This window comes from Meles meles, chromosome 18 (assembly GCF_922984935.1).
Source record: "Meles meles chromosome 18, mMelMel3.1 paternal haplotype, whole genome shotgun sequence".
In the NCBI taxonomy this organism is placed as follows: Eukaryota; Metazoa; Chordata; class Mammalia; order Carnivora; family Mustelidae; genus Meles; species Meles meles.
The window spans coordinates 42,742,830-42,769,789 of NC_060083.1; the positions used below are offsets into that span (position 1 = coordinate 42,742,830).

Below are 26,960 nucleotides of genomic sequence, written 5' to 3' on the forward strand. Positions count from 1 at the left end.
CAAAACTGGCAAGTAGTGGAGCTGGTTGGACTGGAGATAAGAAACTGAATCCTGGCCAGTCCAACTACAGATGGGCTCTCCTCTTCCTTCTGCATCCTCTGTCTGGGCGTTCATTTCTGGAGCCACATGTCCTGAGGAAAGGACCCAGGCTCTAGCTCCTGAACCAGATTTCCCTCTGCACTGTGGGGTCTCTATGGAGACTCTAGCTCTCTTGATCTGCTCTCTCCAAGTATGGGGCCCTGGTGCACAAGGAGGCAGCTGTACTGATGGGCCATTGCTCAGCTCACACCTGGAGTAACTGTGAAGGATGTTCTCCCTGGGGTCTGGACATCAGCAGACATGGAGGGGAGTTGAGCCCCCTACTCAGTTTGGGCACTGTGGGAAGTCCAGGGCAACCAGGGAGGGGCTGGGAAGCCAAAGGTATGGGGAGGCTTGGGGCCGATTTCTCTGCTACCGCCTCCTCCACTCTGACCCCCTACACCCATCTTGCACTCTCTACAATAGTCTTTTGCCCTTAGCATTTGTTTAGGATACTTCTGACAGCTATTTCGGAAGGCTGTGAAACATGAAGGTTTATCCTATAAACTCTGGAGCCGGACTGCCTGGGTTCAGAACTCTGTTCTTTGACTTACTTGCTGTGTGACTTAAGTAAGTTACATATCTTTCTGTGCCTTAGTTTCCCTGTCTTAAAAAGGGGATAATGATAGCCCCTACTTCATGAGATTGCTGTGAAGTGCACTCGTGAAACACTTGGAACCATGTCTAGCACATGACTCATGCTCATTAAGTGTTAACCTTCATTATTATGCATATTTTGCCTACTCCATCAGACAAGACACTCTATAGGACAAGCCCATGAGATAGGGGGTACCCTGAAGGCAGGACTGTCAATTCTCTAAGAAGCCCATCCTGAACGCAGAAGAGTTTTGAAACTGAACCAACAAGGAGCCTAATTAGACTCTGAGCAACAAGCCAAGGAGATTGTGGGCTGGAAGAAGTGGGCGGGGAGTGGGGATCATTCTCACTTCTCTATCCGTAGCATCTTCCTGGCATCCTGAGTACCCAGGAGCTTAGGGACAGACAAGGATGTGAGAGGGAGGCAGGGGTTCTTTTTCTTTTTTCTTTTTAAAAAGTTTATTTTATTTTTCAGTAATCCAATGTGAGGCTGGAACTCACAATCCCGAAATCAAGAACTGCATGATCTTCCAACTGAGCCACCCCGGTGCCCCAAACAGGTTCCTTTTCTGGTAGCGCCCTGGGCTGGAAAAGATGACAGAGAAGGAAGGCGATGTTCCTCTCTCTGGGGGCTCCTGGAGGTGCTCTCAGTCCTCAAGGAAGCAGTAATCAGTTGGAGAAAATCAATGAGCATCCTCTGTACCCCACTTCTTGGGTTCCAGAACCTTTTCTTATCCATTATCTCATTTTCTCTTGCAATCATCCTGTGGGGTAAGCCCACTTACCTCTCTCTTGCTCTTTCTTTTCTTATTTTTATTATGTTTTTAAGGTTAATTTTTAAAGTTATATCTTTGTTTCAGGAGCAGGTAAAAAACACAGATGAACTGAATTCAGAATTTTTTTTTTCTCATTTTAAAATAGAGGATGAAATGACCCTTCCAGACATTAAGTGGGTATCCAAGGTCATGCAGCTCTTAAGCGGCTGTGCTACAAATTGAACCAAGGTCTTCTCGCTCCAAATCCTGTGCCCTTTATGTAGCCTATCCCCAGACACCAGCAAGCCCAAGGAGGACACTAAACCTAGTCCTCTGAGAGCCTCCAGTCTGCGGGGGGCGGAGGGCGGGGGTGGGGGGTGGCAGGACGACAAAGGTCCTTAGTTTCCAGCAGGAGGTGGATAGGAAGGAGCAAACACTCAGTGCCCCCTGCAGGTTGGACAATTTGCACAACCCAGTCTTTCTCTCTCTCCCCTCCTTACGCTTTTATCTTTCTTATCACAAAGCCCCATTTTCCAGGCAAGAACAGTGAGCTCAGAGTAACTTGTTTCAGACTCCCCAGTGAGTCCAGTGGCAAAGCTGGGATTAAAATCCAGGTCAGCCTAATGCTAATACCGGTGCTTTTTACTGTAGCGTGGCAGATGGTTGGCTCATGAGTCACCTTCTCTGTGAGGCTTTTCCGTGCCTTGGTCGTAGAACTGACCACTTACGTGTCTGGGTCCCCACGGTGCCCCACACGAATGTCTCCCCGGCGCCAGCACACTTCTTAGGCTCATTTTATTTATATGCCTGTCTCCCCTCACTAGGCAGTGGGCTCTTTGAAGGCAGAGAGTGATCTTGGTCATCTCTGTGTCCTCAGTATGCAGCACAAAGCCTGCGCAAATCACTGTCCAGTAAATATGTGCTGCACGAATGATGGGGAGGTGCTTGGATGGCCTACTATGTCTATTTTTCTGCTTCCTTGAAATTATCCCAGACGGTGATGTTGGGTGGTGGGTGGGCACCAGCGGATGGATGGGGGTTGCTGGGGTAGAGGTCTGGGCACCTGTCTCACCTGGATACCTTCCTGGATTTTTCACACCTGCACTCATGCTTCACCTCAGGTACTTTTTTGCTCTGAGTCCAGCCTCTCTTGCACGCCTTCCTCCATGTCCCAGTGTCTTTAGCTCTCCCAAGTCTGCTGTCTATGGGGCAAGTCTGGCATTGGCATCAGAACCGTCCTTTCTTGTCCCATTTTACTCTCATAAGAGCTTTAAGAGGCAGAATAGGTGGAGATGACCTACCTCTATGTTATAGTTAGGGACATTCAAACTCCAAGGAGTGGTGTCCAACTTCATACAATAAGTTGGTGGCAGAACTGGGGTCAAGATGATTGAGGGGGATAGGGCTGGGGGAAGTATTCTGAATCAGGGACAGGCTGGGCTTCCCCCAGGGACATGAGGATCCTGGCTTTCTTTGCTGTGCTCCAAGACAGAAGAGACCCCAATATGTCTGTGAGATGGCAGGGAGAGGATTGTACAATCTTGTCCCCTGCCAGAGCTCTCCAGACCTTCTGCAGTCTTGATGATTGCCAGTAGGTGCCGTCAGTTTGCAACTTTTTGGTTCTGTCCAGGCAAGTTCAGCTTCCAGCTCCTCTCTTCCTTCTATCACCTGGACAGTCTATACTTGGAGAAAGTAGGAGAGGGCCTGACTGCTGTGAGACTGAAATGAAAGTCTGCTGCCTTGGGAAAGGAAGTAGGAAGCAGGAAAAGAGTCTCTGATCTGCATTTGACTTGGCTGCCTTGCCGCTTTCTAGGCTACGTCAAGCCAAGCCAAGCCAAGCCAAGCCAAAAAAATTTTAAAAAAGTCCACAGTGGGGGCGCCTGGGTGGCTCAGTGGATTAAGCCGCTGCCTTCGGCTCAGGTCATGATCTCAGGTTCCTGGGATCGAGCCCCGCATCGGGCTCTCTGCTCGGCAGGGAGCCTGCTTCCTCCTCTCTCTCTGCCTGCCTCTCTGCCTACTTGTGATCTCTCTCTCTGTCAAATAAATAAATAAAATCTAAAAAAAAAAAAAATTATTAAAAAGTCCACAGTGGGTCACCGATTGTGCCCTGACAGGCACTCTTACCCTGAAACCAGCTCCAGGACAGCAGAAGCCTTTGTGGGGGAGGACGGGTGAGTACCTGGGGGACCAGATAGAGAACCTAAGAGATGGGTCTCTACTCAAATGTTACTCTAGGGTCTCTCCGGATCCCAGCAGGACTGAGGGAAGGTTGAGGGAAACAGGCACCAACAGGATCTCACAGAGGGCCTAGCCAGCCCCCCACACAATGCTGGCTGAATTAGAAGGCACCCCTTCCTCGAAATGCTTGACTGCCCTCTGCTGGGAAACTGTCATAACAGCTACACAAACCTACAATGTCCACAAGAGAAATGTTGCCCCCTGGAGTTGTGCTATGCACAATTTGCACACTGAAAGTGGCAATCTCCCCAGCCAGTCCTCCTCTGGGGAAGGAGTTGGGCAGTAGAAGCAAGCATCCTGGAGGAAGAAGAGGCTGGGCACCTCCTTCTCCAGGAGATCGGTGGATTCAGTTCTCAGGAAGGTAGAGCGGATCAGGACCCAGATGAGCCCTGGGAGACAGGGCGCGCGCGGCCGGGGCGGGGAGGTGGAAGGGCAAGTGGGAAGAGAGCTTACTAACTTCTTAAGGGCCATCGGGCCCTTCTGGGTCCGTCCTTGGGTTCTTGCTTCCCTTTCCCTGCTTCACCCGACTTGGTCTCCAGTGGTTGGGACTGGAAGCGCTGGGGTGGGGGTGGAAAGGACTCTGGCCCGGGAGACTGAATCGCGGAGCCGGGAGTCTGGGCTAGGAGGTCGCGTTCTTGGAGGGCGGGGCGTGGGGCTGCAGCCGCCTCGGCGGGGAAGGGGAGGAATCCTCCAAGGTCGGGGGAGGGGGCCAAAGAGCAGCCCTTTGGCGTCTCCTCTCCTTTTTCTCCCTTCCCAGGCTCCGGTTCAGAGGCGCTCTCGGCGCCTGCCACGGCTTCCAAACTGCTCCGCTTCCTTCTGCGGCAGAAAAGGACTTTCAGATGTTGTAGCGGCGGCGGCGGCGGCGACTCAGGACAGCGCCCCCTCCTCCTAACGGCCGCCTCTCCCTCTCCCCCCGGCGCCCCCGCTCCCCCACCTCTGGGAAGGCGCTGGGGGTGTGGCCAGGGGCCGGTATAAAGTCCGGGGGAGCCGGTCCCGGGCAGCCGCTCAGCCCCCTGCCCCCCCGCCCCGCCGCCCGCCGCCTGCCGCCTGGGCCCGGCCGAGGATGCGGCGCAGCGCCTCGGCGGCCAGGCTCGCTCCCCTCCGGTCCGCTTGCTAACTTCCCTGGCTCCGTCCCTGTCCGCCCGCGGGGCCGCCCCGTCTCCCCGCGCCCTCCGGGTCGGGTCCTCCAGGCGCGCCGGTAGCTATCTCCCTGGGTCCCTGCTGCCAGTCTGCGCGCGCGTTCTCGGCTCCCGCGCCCCGCGTCCGCGCCCCGTCCTAGCTCGGTCATGCTGCCCCTCTGCCTCGTGGCCGCGCTGCTGCTGGCCGCCGGGCCCGGGCCGAGCCTGGGCGACGAAGCCATCCACTGCCCGCCCTGCTCCGAGGAGAAGCTGGCGCGCTGCCGCCCCCCCGTGGGCTGTGAGGAGCTGGTGCGGGAGCCTGGCTGCGGCTGTTGCGCCACTTGCGCCCTGGGCAAGGGGATGCCCTGCGGGGTGTATACCCCTCGCTGCGGCTCGGGCCTGCGCTGCTACCCGCCCCGGGGGGTGGAGAAGCCCCTGCACACGCTGATGCACGGGCAGGGCGTGTGCATGGAGCTGGCGGAGATCGAGGCCATCCAGGAAAGCCTGCAGACCTCTGGTAAGGTGCCCCTGTCCTTGCGTGCCCTACCTGGTGTTCTCCTCTCCTAGACGCCCCTTCCCCTTTCAAGCTGGCCCGGAAAACCCTTGAAAATCTCTCGTGAGTTAAGGAGACAGGTACCTGGCAGGGCTGGAATGGCATGGGACAGGCTCACCCAGGGAAACTGCTGTCGAGTCCCTAGCAGCCTGTTGCCACCAGCAAGGAAGACTGTCCCAGCCCTCCATCTCAAACCTCCCAAGGGTGCCTATTTGGGAAGAGAGGTCTCGGTGGTAGTCCTGGCTGCTGGTGCAGGAGTGGAACATAGCCTGACCTGGTCCAGCCAGCAGCCTGCATGTGAGCGGCTTGGGGCCAGATAACTAGAGGATGGGGATGGCAGTGGTGGTGACTTTCTGTTCCTGATCCTGGAATGTCCCTTATCCTGGCCACACGTGAAACCCGAGGGGTCTAAGAAGCCAGGGCTTGGCCTTTTGACATTGAGGTGGGATGGAGTGGAGTGGGACATGCAAATCAGAGGGGCTTTGGTGGTGGGGGGCATCAGAGTTGCCCCTCCCCAAAGCCCCTAGGCAGCTCACCTTGCTATTTGAGAGGTATTAGGAAGGTAGAGGTCTCTCTGCCAGGCCTGGGCACCTCATCCTGCTCTGGTATATGGGCACCCCACTCCTCTCCCCTGGCAGGTGTCCTCTGAGGTGGCGGAAGAGAAGCAAGTCTTGGCTCCCAGCCCAGAGCCGTAGAAACCTAACGGTGTGGGATAGGGAGTAGAGAAAGGAGAAAGAGGGGGAGAGAGAGGGAGAGGATTAGAAGGCCCTTTGCTCTAAAGTCATTCTTACACTTTCTCTTTTTCCATTTTTCAGTGAGCCTCTCAGTTTCTCCTTATAATTGTTCTCAGTCTTTCGTATTCTTTTGTTATTTCCTGCTGCATCTCTCAGTCTCTAGTTTCACTACAACATGCCTGAGTTCTCCTTTCCTCAATGTCTTCTGCCTGTTATCAGTTTCTCTTTCTCTATCTTGTTCCCTTTCTGCTTTTGTTGTCCTGCTTCTCTCACTTTCTCCTCAGCCCCTTTCTGTGGCTCTTTCTCTCTGTGTCTCTGTCACTGTTTCTCTTTCTGTCTTTTCCCTATCTTTCTGTGTTACTTTTGGATTCTCTCTGTCTGCTTTTCTGTATCTCTGCCTCTGTTTCTTGTTCCCTCTCTGACTGTTCTGCTCTCCTGTGCCTCTGTCTGTGTCTGTCTCTTTTCCTGGTGCTTGAAGCTTCCATTGTTGCAGTCCGGATGCTGGGACTCCGGCCCCAAGCTTCCTGCCTTGGGTCCCAGACCGTTCCACTTCCTCAATCCTCTGCAGCTTGTTAGTGGAGGAAAGCAGGATGCAGGGAAAACAGGAAGGAGGTGGACCCCAGGGGTCTGGGCCTCAGGCCTCTCTGCCCTTCCTGTCCTTAGGCAGTGAGAGATGGGTCAGCAGAAAACATTCTAGGAGAAATGCCAGCCTGGCACCCGACATCTGGGAAGTGGGGTGGGGGGTGGTCCTGAGGGAGTAAGGCACTGATCCTGGGGCACGGATGCCTGTGTGAGTGGGAGAGGAGGGGAAGTGGTACCAGACCCGACTGGGAGTGAGGGCTGAGCCCTTGGCTCCCTGAGTATAATGGGACCTCTTTTCCTTCATATCTCCATCCTCCACTGGCCAGTGCGTATGTATCTGGCACCAGATTAGAATGGGTGCTTCTCCTCTCTCACCGACTTGAACTCAGGACAGAAGAGCCCTCAGAGGGTCTTGAGCACCCCTTCCTCCCTGGCTGGGCAGGAGCACCTCATCCTGTAGTGGGGGAAAAATCTAATCCCCTAGGGGCTTTGGGGGAAATGGTATGAAATTTGTGATTGCCCTGTGGTCTTCATGTGAATTGGCCTTTATGTCCCCTTGGGATTACAGGGTCCAGGTCTCTAATGCCCACCCCCTCCCTCCTTGCCTGTCCTCCACCCATACAGGGTATGCGAAGATCTGGAGAGGGAAAGGGCAAGCCTGGAGAGCCCTGGGGAAAACTTGGTACCTACTCGGCAAGCTGTGTCCGTGCCTTCTCACCTCCTAGTCATCACAGAAGCATCCCCTGCACTATGTGAAAGGTGCCCCCTAGCGTTGTGCAACAGCTCTGCAGGGTCTCTGGTGTGACAAGATGGCCAGAGCTCGGGCCTTATCCCCACTATTCTCTCTAACCTTTCACTGTCAATAGGCCAATGTCCCTCCTAGGTCCCAAGACTTGGACCCTCTTGCCTTGGGAATAGTTTGGCAGAGAGTATCAGGCTCTTCTTTCTGCCTTTTCCTCTTAGAGCTAAGCTTCAGCGGGTGACTGAGGGCGGACAATCACTTGGCAAAGGGACAAAACCCTTGGCCTGCTATGTCCAGGTGCTTACTGTTTGCCCCAGGAGCAGGTTTACTCCTTCCATCTTAAGCCTCTGCTCCTAACCTCTCCATAGCCCTCCTGTCCCAGCTTTCCGAGCCAGGACATGTTGTGGGTTAACACTGTTCAGGCCCCCAGAGGTGGGGGTGGGTCGGGACGTGTGCGTCAGAAGTCCACAATTCTGCATCAGTGGACTGACCCTTGACTCATGGAATTTGGGAGAGTGGACAGTACGAAGATCGGTGTTTGGACTGGGGAGCTCCTAAACTGTGCTCTTGGGTCTCTCTGGGACAGGGTTAGGGCACAGACAGACTGGGTTAATTTTTAGTCAACGCAGCAAATATTGTCCCCCTTACTTCAGTACTGGGAATCCAGTCATGTCATGGGAACAGGGCCTTCCCAGAAGTTCTGTGCCTTGGGGGAGGTAGGGGGTGGAGCATGGCTGCTTAACATTTTTTCTTTAGTATTGGCAAAGCCAGAATTATTGGTGCCTCGGGTATCAGGAGTCTTTCCATTTAAAGACATACGAGCTGCAGGGATAAGTCTGTCCTCCTTCCCCTCCACCCAGGCTGCTGCATTTTCTCATCTGTAAAATAGAGATGACAACGGGACCTGCCTCACAGGCTTGGGGTGTCTGGCATGGAGTAAGAGCTTCGTCAGCTAGAGCCATGATGAGGAAGGTGAAGAAGCAGCAGCAGCTGAGAAGATTTCGGTCGGAACTTAAATCCTCCTCTGATGCTGGGATTTTTGAGGGACATTAGGGCAACTGAGCAAAGTAGGGGGACATTCAGAGTTGTTGAGAGGGGTGGGGAGGAACTTGGTCCTTTTTGCTGCTGTAAACATGGGAAGAACAGATCAGCTTTCCTTCAGTCTGAGGCAAGCAGCGTGGCATGATGGTGAAGGCGACGCCCTCTGAACTTGACCTTGAAGTAAGGGCTAGGTACCTGGGATGGGTGATCTTGGTTTCTCTAGGGAGAGTCCAGGGGAAGAAAGAAAAAGCTTTTCTTGCAGGGTAGGGGGGTTTGCTGAAACACCTGTGTCTGGGTGGCTGGGCCCACCTACGTCACAGCCTCACCCTGGGTGTCTTGAAGGGGACGGGGGCTGGAGTTGAGGAGGAATCATGGGGTTGGAATCAGGCTGCCAGAAAGAGGAAATCCTCTAGCTTTGATCATGAACTTTTCAGCCAGTGGTGCCAAAGCTGTGAAGTCTTTTCTCTGTCTGGGCGCCTTACCCTCGGTTGCTAGAGCAAAGACCAAGGTTTGCACTGTGGTTGCATGTTGTTGGCCTAGCTCCACGCAGGGGCTAGAGGAGACGACCTGGCCCACCTTGGAAGTCCCACCCCCTAAATAAGCCTTTCGGAAGTCCGAAAGTCAGATCTTTCAGGGGGCTAGGTCTGACTCTGGGGAGACCCACAGGGATTGAGGGCCCCACCTGGGTGAGCACGACCAGAGGGATGGAATTCCTGAGTGAGCAGGGAAGTAGCAAGAATTTAGCCAGCTTTGGAGAGTGGAAGGTTAACATTTTTCAGAGGCCCAAGGCTACGATGACCCTCACCCTCCCAAACCCAGTGTCTAGGGGTGGATCCTGGGGTGGATCCTCAGTCTGCCTGCTAAGCAAGGCTGAGCAAGGAAAAGTTACAGATTAAATGGAAAGTCAACAAGCGATGGGACAGGCAGAGCGCCCTGCCCCCAGTCTGTGTCTCTGCCCAGGGCAGGGTCAGAGTGCCCGAGTGCATGTGGGTGTGCCTGTGTGGACCAGTGTGCCTAGACACGTGATTGTTTGTATATGTTTGTGGTTCTTGAGTCCTGGCCTGTCTGTGTCTGAGTGGGAGGATATGGATATACTCTGTGTACCTTTGTGCCTGTGAGAGTAAGTAAGCTGCTACTCTCCCTCTCTGGTGTATTCTTCCCTGAGCTTAGACTCGAGGTAGGGACAGACCGGGACCAGATCTGCAGAGTGGCAGAGCCGCTGGAAGTTGGCCTGCTTGGTGTTAATGAAGGACTGATCTCCTCTGTGGAGTGCCCTTTTGGTGGGGTGAAGCGGTCTGGCCTTGGACAGGAAGGGTCCGAGTACGGCATGGATGAGTATCTGGACTCAAGTATGTGTATTTTGGAGGCTTGTAGGATTCTTCAGTTCTTCAAAAAATCAAAAAGGAAGTTTGCCTAGCAACAACAAAAAAGTGGGGAAACCAAAGAAGGGGAGGCCAGGCCCACTGCCTGCTTAGCTTTCCCAGATAACCCCCTTAGTGTGACACGGGGCCCTACCCACACAAGAGCGTAAGCTATGTTTCCAGCCTTGCCCTGTGGCCCGTAGAGCTCCAGGTTTCAGTGAGCAGACCCAGTTGTCCTTTTTTTTTTAAGATTTTACTTATTTATTTAGCAGAGAGAGAGAGTGCATACACAATCAGAGAGAGAGAGGGAGAGAGAGAAAACCCCAAACAGACTATGTGCTGAGTGCAGAGTCCTACCCCTACTTGGGGTTTGAGCTCACAACCCTGAGATCATGACCTAAGCCAAAACCAAGAGCCAGATGCTCAGCTGCTTAACCAACTGAGCTACCCAGACGCCTCCAACAGTTGTCCTCCTTAATCATGCCTCCTAAGTTAAGGGAAAAATATTCCATATATGCATTAATAACCCCCAAGAGTTAGTCATTTGTGAACTTCAACTCGTGGAAACTCAACGTTGGAAAGCCCAGTTGCGATTACATTTCTACTCCAGATCTCTAGGTTTTTGAGGCCTTTACCACCCTGATGGGCCACACTTTCAGGATGGGAGACTCTCTACCTCTGTTTGTTAAGAAAAGTCTTGCTTGCTTCTTGAACCTGAGAACATTCTGCCCGCTTACCAAGAGAAACAAGTGTTACTGTGCAAAGTAGTGCTTCCCTTTATGGCCATGAAAAGAAAGCAAGCTCAAAGGAAAGACCAAAACCTTTTCCGGGTTCCAAGGGTAACCCTTGAATTAGCATCATGGGCTGTGGCACATGAGTCCTTTTGATCCCTTCCAGTCTTTTCCGGGTAAAATGGTGGTGCTTTTGTCCATGGCTCAGCTCAGCTCAGCCTCTGTTGTTTCAAAATTTGGCTCTAATTTTTTTATTTCTTCCATTTCCTCTTCTTCTCCATTATCTACCTCCAGCCTACACCCCTGCAACACTGTGACCCCTTCCAAAAGTCTTATGCTTTTGTGCAAGGTGGATGCAGGGGCAGGGATCACTGGCTATTCTGGGCCTTTTGGCCAGAAAGTTTCCTTGGGAGGGTCTTTAGGGTAGAGCCTGGATCCCAGATCTTTTCTCTGGTTCTGACCGAGGGTTTGGGGTCCATCTTCTTATGGCCCCCTTGACAATCCTGGTCTTCTGAAATTTACCCACATCTTTTACTGCCCGCATCGCTGGGAGGTCTTGCTATAGTGGATACTCCTCGGTTGACCCTTAAGAACTTGATGTCATCTCTGAGACGAGTCCCCTCTGTACTGTCTTTCTTGGGATATTAAATATGCAGAAGGACAGAGTATATCTATCTGCTCCATTTATTCCTTACCTTTGATTCTTCTTTCTAAACCCGCCCTCCACCCATGACAAAACCTTCCCATCCTTGGTGACTCAATTTTATAAATAACCTTTGGGTATGGAATCTTGACAAAGACTTTCTGAAAGTCTAGATTCCTCCTTGCCTGGTTTCCCTTTATCTACTTGCTTCCCCCCACACCGCCAGAACTAGGAGAATAAAAAGAGAACTAACCCCCCAACTAACTTTGGCTAGACGGAAAAATACCATTTGACCCAGAGGCAGCTCTGGGACTGTTGCCATGCATGGAGGAACCTGCTAACTCCTCAGGAAAAAAATCCTGACGCAAACCAGATGTAACCTTCTGTCTGGCTGCCAACATCTGGAATGCTGGCAGGGGCTTTGCATTCAGGCCAGCAGCAAGCTGCCAAGCCCACGCATTTTAGAGGTGACTCTGATCTGCAGAGAGGTCTTGCAACCTCTTTCTCCAGCTCAGCCCTGAATCCCGGTTTTGGCTGCCTGGAGGTTGGAGTCGTGGTTAGGATTCTGGGACTTCGGGATCGGGTTATTCTTGAGTTCAGATGAGTCTTCAGGAGATCCCTGGGAGAGTGTGCAGGTTGAGCCTCACCACCCGCATCTCCACATCCCCAGTGGCCTGGCTCTGGGCAATAGACCTGGACTTCAGATGGAGTCCAAAGTCTAAGGACGGGAGAAATTGGGGTGGGGGAACTGAAGGGAGGTGTGAGGGTGTTTTTGGTCCTGCGGCCACACAGTGTATCACACACACACGGACTCACACTTTCAGAGGTAGACATACACACCCACTCCCGCTTCTTCTCTCCTATTCAGCCAATGGGGAGAGCCTTTGGGGCCAGATTTCTCCTCACTCATGGAAATTCTGATTTGGGCCATGTGGAAGAGGGGTAGCAGAGCCAACAGATCTGAGGATCCCCTGGTTGGCTCGGCCAGATGCTGAAAAGAACAGGACAGGAGACAGGAAAAGAGAGCAGACGGAGTGGGGGATGGTGGGAGGAGCTGAATGGAGGAGGGTGTGAGATCTGGTTGGGGAGGCTCCTGCCTGCCTTAGACCTCCCTGCAGGGCCCAGGGGACACTCCTGTTGTCTGCGCAGCTGCAGCTGGTGACTCATCTAAGGGCTGGACTGGGTGGGGTGAGGGACAAGTCAAGGACTTTAAGAAGAATATTCTCCTGAGGAAATCCTAGAAGAGTGGGGAGGAGATGAGGGTGTTGCTTTCATCCCCCCTCCCCTGCCCCCCAAAACTCCAAGGTCCCCTATTCTTTCCCAGAGCCAGGCTGGAGAATCCCCAAGAGGAAAGCAAGGTGGGAGGCTGGGTGGGTGTGCTGCCCTGTCCTTTCCCGGTGCTGACCTCTCCCTATCTCGGCCTGACTGCAGACAAGGATGAGGGTGACCACCCCAACAACAGCTTCAGTCCCTGCAGCGCCCACGACCGCAGGTGCCTGCAGAAGCACTTCGCCAAAATTCGAGACCGCAGCACCAGTGGGGGCAAGATGAAGGTCATCGGGGTGCCCCGGGAGGAAGCTCGGCCTGTGGTGAGGACCCCTGACCTACAAATGCTCATGTGCACACCCCTCCCCACTAGATCTGGATTGTGTTCATTCAGCAAATGTTCGCCGGATGCCAAACTGTGTGCAGGAGGCACCTAGTCTGCATCATCAGGACCCAGACAATCCTCATTGCTTTCCTTGAACTTCCTTTCCTGTTCGCCAGTTATACATATTGCTGCAGTGGAAGTACTTGTTAAGTACTGAAATACCTCCGTACGGGTGTGTAAAAGTAGTGCTTGCTCCGAGCTTCTCTTGGATTCTCCATGCAGACTTTTTCAGTAACTAAGGGGTTACCGCTGACCACAGCAGGGGGCCTGGAGACCCTGCCCCACGGTCTGGCTAATGTCCTTTCTGATGGATGGTTCTGATGATTCCATGCCCAGCTCTTACCAAGTTGTTAATTGTATGATGTCAGCTATCCCTCCTGCTTAGAAATCATTCCCTTCCCAACCATCTCCATAGGTTTCCACAGCCACTTTCCCCCACAAGGTCCCTTCCATTCACACCCTTTTAAGAAGCTCTTTGGCTCAGGATCCTCTCTTTAGTGTCCTGCTCTGTCCACCAGGGTCCCCTGAACACTGGGCCCTGCCTGGCCTCTGGGCCTTGAGCCTCCTTTCTGGGCCTTTAGTTCTGATCTGACCCCCAGCCTTGGTCTTCCTGCCTCTCTCCCTTCTGCTAAGCAGTTTCATTCTCCCTTCCTCTAGCCCCAGGGCTCCTGCCAGAGTGAGCTGCACCGGGCCCTGGAGCGGCTGGCCGCCTCACAGAGCCGCACCCACGAGGACCTCTACATCATCCCCATTCCCAACTGCGATCGCAATGGCAACTTCCACCCGAAGCAGGTGGGTCTTCATCCCCACTGGCTCCATCCTGACTTCAGTTCTTGGGGCATTCCTGGTCTCTCCACAAGATGGTCCAGGATGGAGATCTCGGGAAAGGGAAGACTTCCCCACCTAAACCTAACCCCTTGGACCCTCCCCCAGCCTTACAGTTTCAGCTTATTTTGCCCACCGCTCTCATTTTGGAGATGAGGAAACTGAGGCCGAAAGTCACAGCGTGAGTTAATGGCAGACCAGCTGTCCTGCCTCCCCATCTAGGGTTATTTCCATCACCTCTGCATCTACCACTTAGCACTCCTGCCAACCTCTACCTCCCCGCACTCTCTCACTCCCTGTGCTGTACTCCGTCCTATGAGTAGTTCTCCTTTGCCACAGAATGTCTCAGGTTTCATTTGGGGATGGAGGAGCTCAGTCATGAAGATGTAAGGAGGAAATTCAGCCTGCCCTTTCCCCCAAGATGAGTAACCAAACCACCTGGGGTGCAGCCAGGATGGAGGTAAAGCCAGATCTGAGAGCTGGGAAAGGGAGCTTTGGATGGAAGCAGAGGAAGGAGTGGGACAGGAGAGAAAACATGAATGCAGGAACCGCCATACTCCCTCATTCCCTGGGAACATGGGTTCTTCTCATAAGCCCCCAGGAGGTTGGGATATTCAGCAAGGTTGGCTTGCCTCAGCCCCAACTCTGACCCATAAGAGGTGGGCTTGCTTGGAAGGGTGGCATACCTGTGACCTGGGGAGTCCTGGCCTGGGTCTTTCTCCAGCTCTTTGTGGGCATAGATACATACATTCCCCCACTCTGTGCTCTATAGATAGATCCACAAAGTGGGCTGGACACCTAGATGGGAAGAGCAGGGCTGCTCTCGGGTCTGCAAATCCCAGGATGGCACGAGGAGGTTACGAGTGCAAAACCAAAAAGGGCCCCTCAAACCAGTGACAAACCTACCTGCAAGCTTTATCCCAACACCAATTTTATCTTTGTCCCATTTAAAAAAAAAAAAAATTCTATTTATTTATTTGAGAGAGAGAGAGTGCAAGCACGTGCAGGGGGCGGGGCAGAGAAACAGGGAAAGAGAGAGAGAATCTCAGGAACCCCATGCAGGGCATCATCTCAAAACCCTGAGATCATGACCTGAGCCAAAACCAAGAGCTGGATGCTCAGCCAACTGAGCCACCTAAGCACCCCATCCCTGATCAATTTTTAAAAACTTTTTCCCCTCATTAAAAAAGGTAATAGACTTTATTTTCTAGAGCAGTTTCAGGTTTACAGAAAAATTGAGCAGAAAGTACAGGATTCCCATCTACTCCTCACCCACAGTTTCTCCTGTTAATGTCTTGGTTTAGTGTGGTACATATGCTACCGCAAATTAAGAAACTAATATTGGGGGCGCCTGGGTGGCTCAGTGGATTAGGGCCTCTGCCTTCGGCTCGGGTTGTGATCTCGGGGTACTGGGATCGAGCCCCGCATCAGGCTCTCTGCTCGGTGGGGAGCCTGCTTCCTCCTCTCTCTCTGCCTGTCTCTCTGCCTACTTGTGATCTCTCTGTCAAATAAATTAAAAAAAAAAAAAAGAAACTAATATTGGTCCATAATTTACCTTAGGGTTCACTCTTTGTGTTGTATAGTTCTATGTGTTTTCTTCCCCCAGTTTTTATCCCACTGAAAGTTCTGACACTTGAGCCCTTTATCCCTAGACCAATGTTGGCCCCTGAGACAACCTTCATTTCTTGGCCAAGATCTGTCTACTCCGCGAACGCATGAAAGAGCCTCTGCCCTCAGAGGCCATCTTGGATCAGCTGTCTGACTTGGGCTGGGGTGGGACTGGGGCAGGCTGCCTGGGAACTGACCTCTCACACCCTTGTCTTGGCAGTGTCACCCGGCCTTAGATGGGCAGCGCGGCAAGTGCTGGTGCGTCGACCGGAAGACGGGAGTGAAGCTTCCGGGGGGCCTGGAGCCAAAAGGGGAGCTGGACTGCCACCAGTTGGCTGACAGCTTTCGCGAGTGAGCCCTGCCAGGAGGCAGGGGGCTCAGTGCCCCCTGCTGCCCCCACCCCCTAGAGGCTATAGAGCTGACCTGGAGACTGGGTCTGAGTCCTAGCTCTGTCTCTGGCTCAGAGGTTTCCCTTTCTCTGTGTGTGTGTATGTGTGTGTGCATGGGTGTGCCCTTGGGGTGAGCCAAAGCCTAGTGGTGTCTTTGGGCTTAGACAGTCCGAGAGGTCTGAGAGTGGCAATGGGGAGCTCTGGTGTGTCTCCAAATTGATCCTGGATGCATTCATTCATTCAGCCATCTAAAAACACTTATTGACGACATACTACATGCCAGCTCTAGTTTTTTAGTCCTGGGGGCTCTTATTTTGACTTTGTCTGATTTGGGCATGTGAGGCCACTTCTTATAAGCTGAGCACAAGCTTGTGGAGGAAGAGAAGTCCCATTTCCAGAATCAGAGAAGCAAAGTAGACATGTACCTTGACTTTTGTACCTTGTACTATTGTCCTTCCCCTCAATATAGTCAGAGGGTAGAGGCCATAGGGAAAGTGTGGGGTGGCAGATGATTCAATGGTCAGGAGTCCAGACCCACTTCCAAAGCTCAAACCTGCCAGGCTCCCCTTCTTCTCTTCCCCAGGCCCCTCTACGCGGAAGGACCTATAAGACAAGCCCACCTTTGGGTCTGGTGTGCCACATGGTTTGTTGCCTGGCTGGCCAGACCCTGCTGTGGGGGAGGGAAGAAGGTCAGAAGCAGTCATGTGGGATTGAGGGCTGGGGAGGTGGGGCCCATTTCTGAATATTCAGAGTGGGAGGAAAGAATGCACAATGGGACTGCGTGTGCCCGATGGAACAGAGGACACACATGCTGGGGGGGTGAAGGACTTGTCTAGGGTCTTGCTTCCTCCCCTGTTTGTGGTCACAGTCACAAAGTCACCAGGATGACTCCATCCTTCCAGTGGCTCACTGCCTGTGGCTTTGCCTCCCTCCCTATACCTCCCTGTCCTCCAGGCATTTCTGACTTGACTGGATGGAAGGAGACATAGGGTCCTACCAGTTGGCCATGATGTCTTGTCTTTTTTTTTTTTTTAACAAAACAGAACAAAACAAAACAAAAATCTAGACAATTGTGTTTGGTTGATTTATTTATAATTAGAGACAGAGATGCATGAGGGGTGGGAAGGGGGGGTCATTGTGTGGTCCTCAGACCAATCCTACACGGTAAGAGGATTGCAGATCAACCAATTCACCCTCCTCTTCCCTGCAGTCTCCTCCTAGGGAGATTCCCTGTCCCCAAAGTCATACTGTCTGTGTTCAGACTCCTGGTGGGCAAATAATGGCTTCTGAAGGAAGGCAAGCAAGGACAGCCCTGCTGGGCCAGAGCTATTTCTGGGATCATGTGGTGTGTGAAGCTGGGGTATTTCCTAGGGCATCAGGCAGATTGGATTTGCATCTGGATTTGATGTATTAACTTAGTGGGGGAGGCACTTCCCTGAAGTTGGGGAAAGGGGGTAAGCTCCAATATATTCCACAACTCTTGCTGCCTAGATTCCTTAATGGGGTGGTTGTGTCGTGATTTGATTCTGAGAGACTGGGAGTAGGGGCATCTTTGATTTTGCTGTCCTGAGTTCGGCAGGCTGTGGGCTCTTGGGGCCAGACCCAGAATTTGTGCCCATGTGGTACGATTGGATTTCTGGTCACTCCTCTCCACCACCTCTGTGCTCCGTGTTTGTGTACACTGATCTCCTGGGTGGGGGCCTCTTCTCAGGCGGTCATAGGCAGCCTGAACACCCTGTGCACCAAGTCTGCTGTGCTCTGCGGGGGTGGGGGAAAGGGGTTCCCTCCTGTTGGGTTGTCTTCTGGATTCCTAGCCCCTTTCCAGTTCCAGAGGCACTCTCAGACTCTTAATTCTCTGGCTCCTGATGAATTGGCCCCTGTGCTATCTGCATCTTAAATCTGGGCCTGCAATCCTCATCTCTCTAGCTCTGCCTCAGTGACAGCATCGCACAGCCATCTGGTCTCCCTGAGGCACCGCAAGCCACTGCCAGCAGTAGGAGATTAAAGAACAAAGTGACCTTGGCCCCCTGACCCCCCTTCATGGAGCCCCCTACTTCCTGGGCTGAGGCCAAGGCATGTTGGGGTGGGAGGTAGGTGTAGCCTGACAATTAAGTTTTAGGTCCTTAAACCAAATAAATGTAGAGAGAGTATCTCTTTCCCTAAAGTATCTCTTTAAATTCCACTTCTTTATCCAGCCCCCCTTCTCAATGCTCTACCCCTGGTACCATTGGCAGTGAGTACTAAGAGGTCCTTTTCCCTTCGTGGGCCTCCAAAAAGAACTGGATCTGCTTGGGAAGTAGCTGCATATATGGCCTGGGATGTGCCTTTGTTATATCTGCATATTTGTGATACCTGTGTGGGTGCACGCACGTGTGTAAATACAGCAAAGTGCTACTTCTGAATACACGAAGCAAATATACAAGGTGAGATGTGAACGCAAGTGTCCTGGGTGTGGGTGTGTGTAGGGGAGATGCTAATCTGAGGGACGTGTTTCTGTGGGCTGTGTGAATCTGTGAATGTATGCGACGTGAGGCGGGAGGGAATGGAGAAATTCGCAGAGTATGTCTGTATTTCCCTCCCGATTATGAACACATGGCCTTCACTCATTAGGTCTCCCCATTGCAGGATAATGTGGGGAGCTTAAGCAAGCATCAAAGAATAGAGGATACGCACTTTGGGAGAGGGAATTACACATCCCACAGAAACACTGCCTGGTGCTTCACCATCTGCGAGTCAGGTCCTAGGTGTCCAAAAAGAAGGAAATAAAGGCAGCTCTGTGTCAGCGTGGGCATGCTCTACCACTCCCAGGCTAGAGGAAGTACACTGTCCTGGACAGTGCCTCAGTGGGGAGAACCAGGCTCCAGAGGAGAATTGCTGGTCTAGTTTGCACCTAGCCCCACCCCCTCCCTGCCCAGCCATGGCCTCCAAATACCCTTGGATGGTCGCTCTAGTAGCCACGGGGCATCAGTATGTCTGGCAGACATGGAAGGGAGGAGGGGGCAAGGATTAAACTCTTGTGTCCTGTTGGGACTTACCTAGATAAACTTAAAACTGAAGTCCTTGAGGGCTCTGCTCTGCCTCCCCAAGAAATGTTATTCCCCTCCACTGTGGCTTGGAGCAGGCGGATGGGAGGCTCCCCACCAGGATCCCTTAGCCCATTGGTGTGGATCTACTTCAGGCATTTGGTTTCCATTTCCCAGCTCATTAGTTGAGATCAAGCCCTGCTGTCGCTGAGGATTGGGGGCTGGGTGTTCCACTGGCAAGCCAGCAGGGTGGGAGTAGGGAGAAAAAAAGGGGAGACTTGGACTGACTCCAGTATTGGATTCAGGCGGGGGCATCTCTGGAGAGTTGGCCAAGCTTCCTGGCCCCTCCTCCTACGAAGGCCCCTAGGTTCCAGCTACTGCAATCCCTTTAGCTCCTTCCAGGAAAAGGCTGCTTGTCCCAACCCCTCTGCCCTCTGGGTCACATTCAGCTGTACCAAGCTGCTCCAGGAATGTTATGAGGCATGCAGGACTTGGGGTGCCTGCTTGGCCCCCCTCCCTGGAGGGGATATGACTGTGTGGTAAATGACCCTGAAACATTCCCAGCCAGAGAAACTCCCCCTGCATTCCAGACCCCTATGGCACTGTCACCTCTGACCTAGAAAGAGAAAGTCAAGATGATGTGGGAGGCAGACAGGCAGCTGTGACATTGGGTCAGTTGTTGGGTCCCGGGGTCCTCTCAGGGAAGAGGGGAGGAAAGGGTGGGTTTGTGAGTCAGGGGAGAGGATCAATGAGGAGCATATTCATGGGGGAGGAGAGAGTTAATGAGAACAGTAAGTGGAGGAGAGACAATGGGGCAGATCTTTGGGTATACCCACGGGGGCGGGGCGGAGACATCACTTCAGCCAGCCAAGGGTCTAATTAGATCTTCACTGTCAGAGTGATCTGTCCCCTCTATGTCTGAGGCCCCAGGGCCTGGAGAGAGTTAGGGTCAGGGAGTAGAAGTGGGGGTGCTGAGGATAATTGGAAACATGCTCTGCTGAGTGAGCAGGCGCCACCAGGACCATTTCTCCCCTCACGGCCTCCCTCTCTTCCCCAGGTCCCCAACCCCCTTCTCTGAGACCTGGACAATTCCAGCCAGACTAGGGGAGGGGTAGAGCCTGGGAGTAGAAACCCGGTGGGATTGGCTTCCTGGGCCCTTACACAGTCTCTAAAGTGCAAACAACATATTTTCGCCATGCAATGGTATTTAATTACACATAAAAACAGAGCCATTAAACTGAAATTAAACCCTTGTTGGAATCACTTAATTCAGGGCATGACAAATTGCTTTCAGTGGAGGCGGCAATGAAGTACCCCCAGGGAGAGATGGAGATTAGCGGCTTCCATGGCTGGCTGGGTCCCCTTGTTCTCTTTAGAGCTGGCTCCCTTGGCAGCTCTAAATTCTGAAATTGGGATTGACCTTCTTCCTAAAGACCACCCAAGCCAAGGGAAACCTCTGGGTTTGTTTAGGATGATAGAAATGGAGGGCTGGGGAATCACTATCCCATCCAGTTTTAGACAATACTGGCTAATTTTATTTATGGGGAAGTTGAGACCCTACTGCCAAAGTCATCCAGGGCCAGAACTAGGACCCTGGCACCAAGGCATGACCAGGAAGTTTTTTTTTTTTTTTTCTTTTTTTTTTTTTTTTCAGGCTTTTATCCTGCACATCCCAGACAGAAGTTGGGACTGCGTAGGTGAGGGTTGGGGAACCTCCCTAGCTGGGGTGGGTAGATGTCTCCAGAACTGGGCTCCTACCTGGTCCAAGTCTAGAGATGGCTGGGAAGGCAAAATGGTGGCCCTGGTTGCTTACCACCTGGGTGAGGTTGGACAGGTGGAACTTTCTACTTCTATGAGCCAAAGTTTTCCCATCTTTTGAAGATGGGATTGTAATTCCTAGTAAGACTGCTGGGCAGAATGCAGGAACAGGGGTTGGGTCCGAATTCAGTAAGTGATTCTATTAGACTTCCTTCTCAGGACCTTTGCTTCCCCATTTGTGATAGGATCCAGGTGGGTTTCCAGGACCTTGCTTGCTCTGACTCTGTTTGCAGCCCCTTTTCCTCCTTCCAGGCCCCTCTTTCCTTCAGTTTTCCACTTTCCTCTGTAGTCTATCTTTCTAACATGGACATAGTTCTGGGGTCTATACTGTTGCCCCCTAAGATTTGCCTGCCTCACCTAGTCTTCCAGTTGCTGTGTGAGACCCACCTGGGAGGTGAAAGGAGATCTAATAGGACAGGGGCTGCACTCTGGGGAGGGGTTGGAGTGGGGGGCGATGCCCGTGCACAGCCTCCCTCCCCCATGTGCCCTCTATGATCTGGGAAACTGCTCTGATTAGAACCAAATGGGTCTGCTGTGGCCGGAGGCATCTCAGAAGTCCATTCACTCAATGCAACTTCCCCCTCACCCAAGGAGGGGAGGTGGGTGTAGATTAGGGGAAGTGGGGATCTCGGGGTTCTCTGTGCCCCAGCTAGGAGAGAGTCCTTTCCCTCTTTGCTACTCTACCCACTAGTGCCCTGGGAACTTTTCTATTAGCCCAGGAAGGGCAGCAGTGGGGCGCTGGCCAGAGAACACATTTGTCACGAGGCTTGGGTGGGTAGCCCCCGACCACCCGACCACCCGACCATCCGACCATCCGACCATCCGACCATCCGACCATCCGACAGCCTCCTCTGGGAGTAGCACCCCATCCCCCACCTCTGCAGTGACGCTCAGCTGCAGGTTGCCCAGTAAGGGCTGACTAGGTCTGTACACTGCCTCCTGCAGTGGCCTCAAAGTCATTCTCCTTCCCCTTGGCCTCCTAGGCCTTGGTGGACAGAGAGGTTCCTGTGTTGGGGGTTGGGGTGAAAGGGCTGGGGCCCAGGGTTCCCGTCATTGCAGGCCTGGCAGCTCCTCAGCTGCAGATGGCTCCCTCCTCAGCCTGGGGGCCAGCACAAATGCCTTACAGCTGTACCTCTACTGGCTTGCCCCAGAGAGACTGGAGACAGGCAGGAAGCTGGGGGTGGGGGGGCACAGAGGGGCACACGTGGATTGCTGGGGTAGGTCTGGGATAGGCCAGGACGGATGCCCAGCAAACCCAGGTTGCTGGGAAAGTGAGAATGGCAATGAACACTGGGACCTTGAGACTCCAGGGCGGGTTGGGGGAGGAGCTACCTTACCCTGCAGGGGCTGGAATGGGGGCTTCCTGGGAAAGGATTGTGGGGTGGGGGAGGGTCGTGCTTCCTGGAAGGGCCAGGGCTCAGGGTCCCTGCCTCCCTCCTGGGTCCTGGTTTCTGAGCACAGCCAGAGCTTCTAAATTGGAACAGCAGGGAGGGAAGCCCAGTTTTGTCCCCACCCAGGGGAAATTGGACCAGACTGCTCAGGAAATAAATTTAATTTTCCAGCATCATGGAAGGTTAGCCGGACAATAGAGGTTTTTTTCCCCCCAAAAAACACAAGTAAAAAAAGTCCAATTGCCTTTGGCCGAGCTGTTTCCCAACTTCATTTCTCAGCCTCAGTTCAAGGCTTTCCATTCAAAGTGACATGTGACTGCTCAGTGACCCTGGCCTGATCGCTGGCTGTGTGAGGGGTCATGCCAGGCCACCCCGGAACTATGACCACCCCCACTTCCAAAAGCCCTGGGCATTGCTTGCCTATGCAGTGAGGGAGGGGTTTTGGTAAAAACAAAAACCCTCCCCAAAAGAGATTTTGAATTTAGGGGTGGGTGAGTCCCAAATCCCAGGCAGTAGGCCCAGAAGGGTTTATGTAAGAAATGTAAACTGGGACCTTGAAAGTTTTGATAAGTTTTCTTTTTTGGGAGAGGAGTGGGGAAGTTTGCCTTTAAAATGCAAAGGGATTTTGTAAATCCCTGTGTGGGGATGTTCTTGGGGTTCAAATGAGGGGAACCGGCCCATAGGCTGGGGAAGAGCTAGTCTCCCTTTGTGTTCTCTGCAGATGGTGGCCTTGTAGGGGACTCTGGGCTCTGGCAGAGGAAGGGAGGGTCAGCACAATCCAAAGTAGAAGGAAGGTCTGGAATGGGGGGAGAGCAGAGGCTGTCCACAGGCAGATCCCATAGCCCTAGGGTGGGAGGTAGCGATGGGGAAGACCACACAGGAAGCTTTGGGAAGAGCTGGGCGGTATCTCACTGGGGAGGGGGTACATGTGGTGGGAGAGAGGATGGCTCCAGCCTGGTGGCTGAGAAAGGTCACTATCGAGAAGACTAGGGCTGGGAGCAGCATTTAAGTTCTTCTCCTGTTCACCCATTACACAGATGGGAAATGGAGGCTTACTGGGGTCTGTGACTGGCTTGTCCAAAGCCATAAAAGAGCTGGTGGCAGAAGTGGATTAGAACTCAGGGCGAAATATTCTATTTGTACCATCTCCTAGTGAGTGCAGGGGGAATGTCTGGGCACCTACCCTTTCCATGGGAAACTCTTCAGATACCAGAAAGGGGAAGTTAACTAAGGGCTCTAGTTGGAGAGGAAGGAAGGAGGCCCTGAGGGAAGATTCTGGGATTCTGGGTGGGAGATTATAGGGGGAGATGTGCCGATTGAACTTGATGACCTTGGGTTCAATAAACTCCAAATATCATTCTTATTGTCATCATCACCATGGGTTTGGGTCCAGATTGCTTGGGTTCAAATCTCAGTGTGCTACTTATTATGGTTGGACCCCAAGGGGCTGACTTAGTTTCTACTCCACAGTTCTATATCCACCAAATGAGCATAAATAATAGTACTTACGCAGTACTGCTGTCCAGGTTAAATGAGATGGGGCGCCCGAATGGCTCAGTTGGTTGAGCGTCCGACTCTGGATAAATCATGAAGCTGGTCAATGGCAGAGGGGACCTGCCACCCACATCTGCCTTGACCACCCAGGCTTCTAATTCTTGATGCAGAAGAGGGAAGTTGTGGGGTGTGTGTGTGTGTGTGTGTGTGTGTGTGTGTGTAGGCGAGAGCGGCGAGAACTGGACAAATGACATGTCCCATCTTAGTGTTCACGGGTGTCACATCTCATGCTGTGGAGGATAGAACATCTGTGGGGCACATGCAGGCCTCTTCTCCGTGTCCTGCCCAGCCCCAGTATGCCTAATGCGGCCCTGTCCGGCACATGTTCGGTGAATGAGTGAATGAGGTGAATGAGTGAATGTTTGGTGGATGAGTGAAGTGAGTAACACTCTCCCTTTTCCTTTTCCTCCTCCTGGCTCTCCTCCCTGACCTCCAGGCCTGCAGCAAGCCACGCTCCACTTGACTTCCTCAATAAGACCCGGTTGCAGAGAGGTAAAGGCTGAGATGCCTTCTAGGAAGCAGAAGCTTTTACAAAACAAGGCCCCGGCTGCCTCTCAGGGCAAGGTTCAGAAAGAAGACAGCCCTGGCCCAGCCAGCACAGAGGAGCTATGGGAGTGGGGGAGGTGGCTGGGGCAGGATTGAATTGTGACCCTCTAAATTCAAAAGCCCTAACACCCAGTGTGATTGTATCTGGAAATAGTATTTTTAGGAATTAATTAAAGTTAACTGAGATCAGAAGGGTGGGGTCCTAATGCTAGAGGCTTGGGGCCTTGTTAAGAAGAAGAGAGATTTCCCTCTCTAGGATCCCATAGTGAAGAAGGGCCATGTGCGCAAACAACGGGAAGGTGGGCATCTACAAGCTGAGAAGAGAGCTCTCACTAGAACCCAACCATGCTGTCACCTCAGGCTCTGGAACAGGGACAAAGTTTAGGTATCTGTTGTTTAAGTCACTTAGTATTGCGTTATGGTGCCTGAGGAGACTAACACCAGGGGGACTGGGAGGCCCTGGTCCTGCTTTTTCCCACGTGGCCCTTCAGGCCTGAAGAACCCAGGACCCAGGCCTAGATCAAGTAGGCTCCTGTCCCAGCCTATCTCCTTAAGCTCTTATCCTTTTCCTGGCCTGAAGTTCCAAGTTCTCACAGCTTTCTCTTCTGATCCCACTTCTCCTCAACCCAGGCCTCAGGTCTTGTCTCCTGCCCCCGCAGCCGTATTTCTAAAGCACAAATCTGGTCACTTACTCCTTGGCTGAAAAGCCTCTGATGTCTCCTCATTGCCTACAGAATGAAATCCAAGGAAGGTGCCATGTATGATTGTGCATTGCACAACCTGTGCAACGGTCCACGAGGGGTCTTGAGTTCAACCTCATTCATTCATTCACTCACTCATCCATTCATTTAACAAGTATTCATTCCCTAGACATTCTCAGCTTAGAACCCAAGGTTCTTGATAATCTGGCTCCAGACTCTCCTTTGCTTCCTCTCTCACTTATTCCCTTGGGTACCATATACTCTAGCCACACTGAACATGGTACTGTGTCATACCTGTGTGTTTCACACACACATTCATCCGTCAGCTTGTCTGACACTGCGGAGGCAGCATGGGCCCAGATCTGGAATCCCATCTCTCTGCCATTTCCCAGCTAGGAGAATATGGGCAAGTTAACCTTCCAAGCCGCAGTAAAATGGGATTAAACATATATAATGTGCCTCAAATTCACTTAGCACATAAGAACCTCCCAATAACAGTTGGTTTCCCCACGTCTCTGTGTGCTAAACTCCTTTTCATTCTTGAAAACCCAGCTCGAATGTTCCCTCCTTGGTAACACTGCCCTCATTCCCTCCAAATGGATAAAGTTTACATTCCCTGTTTCTACTTTTCCTGCCAGTCCCACATGGCACTCGCATACCTCTGTTAGAATGCTGTTGTACTGATCTGTTTTCCTGGCTCACACGAACAAAGCATCCAGCCAGAAAACCCTTGTTGCATGAAGCAAGGCACCAATCTCCAGGTTGGGAGTCCTTCACCTCCCAGGCCTGTCCTGGCTCTAAGCCCTCAGCCTGTTGGATAGCTTGAGAGTCCAGGACAGGAAGCAGAAGATGAAAGAGAAGAGGTGGGCAGACACAAGAGGGGGTGGGGTGAGGTTTGGTAGAAGGGTGAGGGTGTTTCAGCCTTCTGGGGGAGGTCACTCTGTAGCCAGAAAGGAGGCAGGGCTCAGAGAGGGGGGCAGTCTGAGGCTTGCAAAATGGTTGGCAGTGCAGGTACCAACCATTGACTCGAGCTAGGCCTTGCTGTGGGTCCAGCCACCTGTGGAAATTACAGGGGACAAGAGGGAGAGGGAGGAAGGTTTTTCTGTAAAGAGGGAGAGGACAGGTTTGAGGCAGGAAGGTCAGGAAGGAATGAGTTAGAGAAAGATGAGGGAGAGGAGAACCTTGGGAGGGAGGAATGAGGGAGGACTGGGCAGGTGGTGTATGTGTGTGCAGACAGCGGGTTGCGGAGAGCTAGAAAGTTGGGAGGGGTGACCTTAGAAGGTACTGGGGAGGGAGGCTTTAGAACAAGGGCTCCAAGGCCTGGGACCTCCTGAACAGAAAAATCTTGGGGTATGAAGACTCCTCCCCTCCTGGCTCCGGGCCTGGTGGCTGTCCTTCTTCTCCTCTGCTCACCACCCCCCATATCTTTGCTGGGCTGGCTGCTCAGCAAAAATCTAAGTCAAGTTCTTTGTTAAATCTTCCTGGAGGAAAGATGAGCTGTTGTAAATGTAGCAAGACATTACCTTCCATGGACTGGGTCCATGGCCAGGTCGAGGGGGCTGGGGTGGGAGGACGGAATTCAAGTTTGGTGGTGGAAGGGGAGGCAGTCTCCTCAACAGCCATTCAAGGCCATTGGGAGGGTCTCTTTGCAGGCCCTCCAGGGCAGCTCCTGCCACTGAGTCACAGAACCCGGCTTAAACAGAAGCAGCAGCTCTCCTTCCTAAGGCCCTTGGGAAAGTAGTTTCCTGAGGCCCCTCTTATACCACTTGGCAAGGCTTGGACGGCCGGCCGGCAGAAGCTGGTGGTAGAACCCCCAGGCCCAGGGCAGGTGAAGAAGCCATTGTCTATCTCTCTAGGGCTGAGCTGGTAGCTCAGGGCTCATTTGGGTTCGGAGACCCTTCCCAACTCCTGCCCCTGTTTTACCTGCTTCTCCTCGGCCCTCAGGGAGCCTGAGTGTGACCTTGGAACCTGACAGGGGGGCCACACAGACTCACCTTCAGCTCTGGGACATGGGCGAGATCTCAACTCGTCTTCCTGGCAGAAAGGCGAGCAGGGAGTCATGAGGAAGAAAACCGCGTGTTTGGGCCATGTGGGGGCACGGAATGGTTTGAAGAGATGGTTTATGAAGGGAAGCCAGTGCAGACTGTACTGCTGTGACCAGGGGTGTTGGAGGGAGTGTTCTCTCTCTCTCTTTTTTTTTTTTAATTTTTTTTTTAAGACTTTATTTATTTATTTGACAGACAGAGATCACAAGCAGACAGAGAGGCAGGCAGAGAGAGAG

The 26,960-nt window shown here is 52.7% G+C and overlaps 1 protein-coding gene across 1 annotated transcript; it reads left to right on the plus strand.

Annotated features, from left to right (window-relative positions):
- Positions 1–4,650: 4,650 nt before the first annotated feature.
- Positions 4,651–16,679, plus strand: IGFBP4 (insulin like growth factor binding protein 4). The gene is made up of 4 exons (XM_045984584.1): positions 4,651–5,303; positions 12,605–12,762; positions 13,482–13,616; positions 15,478–16,679. The coding sequence occupies exons 1-4, from the start codon at positions 4,955–4,957 to the stop codon at positions 15,610–15,612; spliced, it is 777 nt and encodes a 258-aa protein (XP_045840540.1). The 5' UTR covers positions 4,651–4,954; the 3' UTR covers positions 15,613–16,679.
- The last annotated feature ends 10,281 nt before the right edge of the window (positions 16,680–26,960 follow it).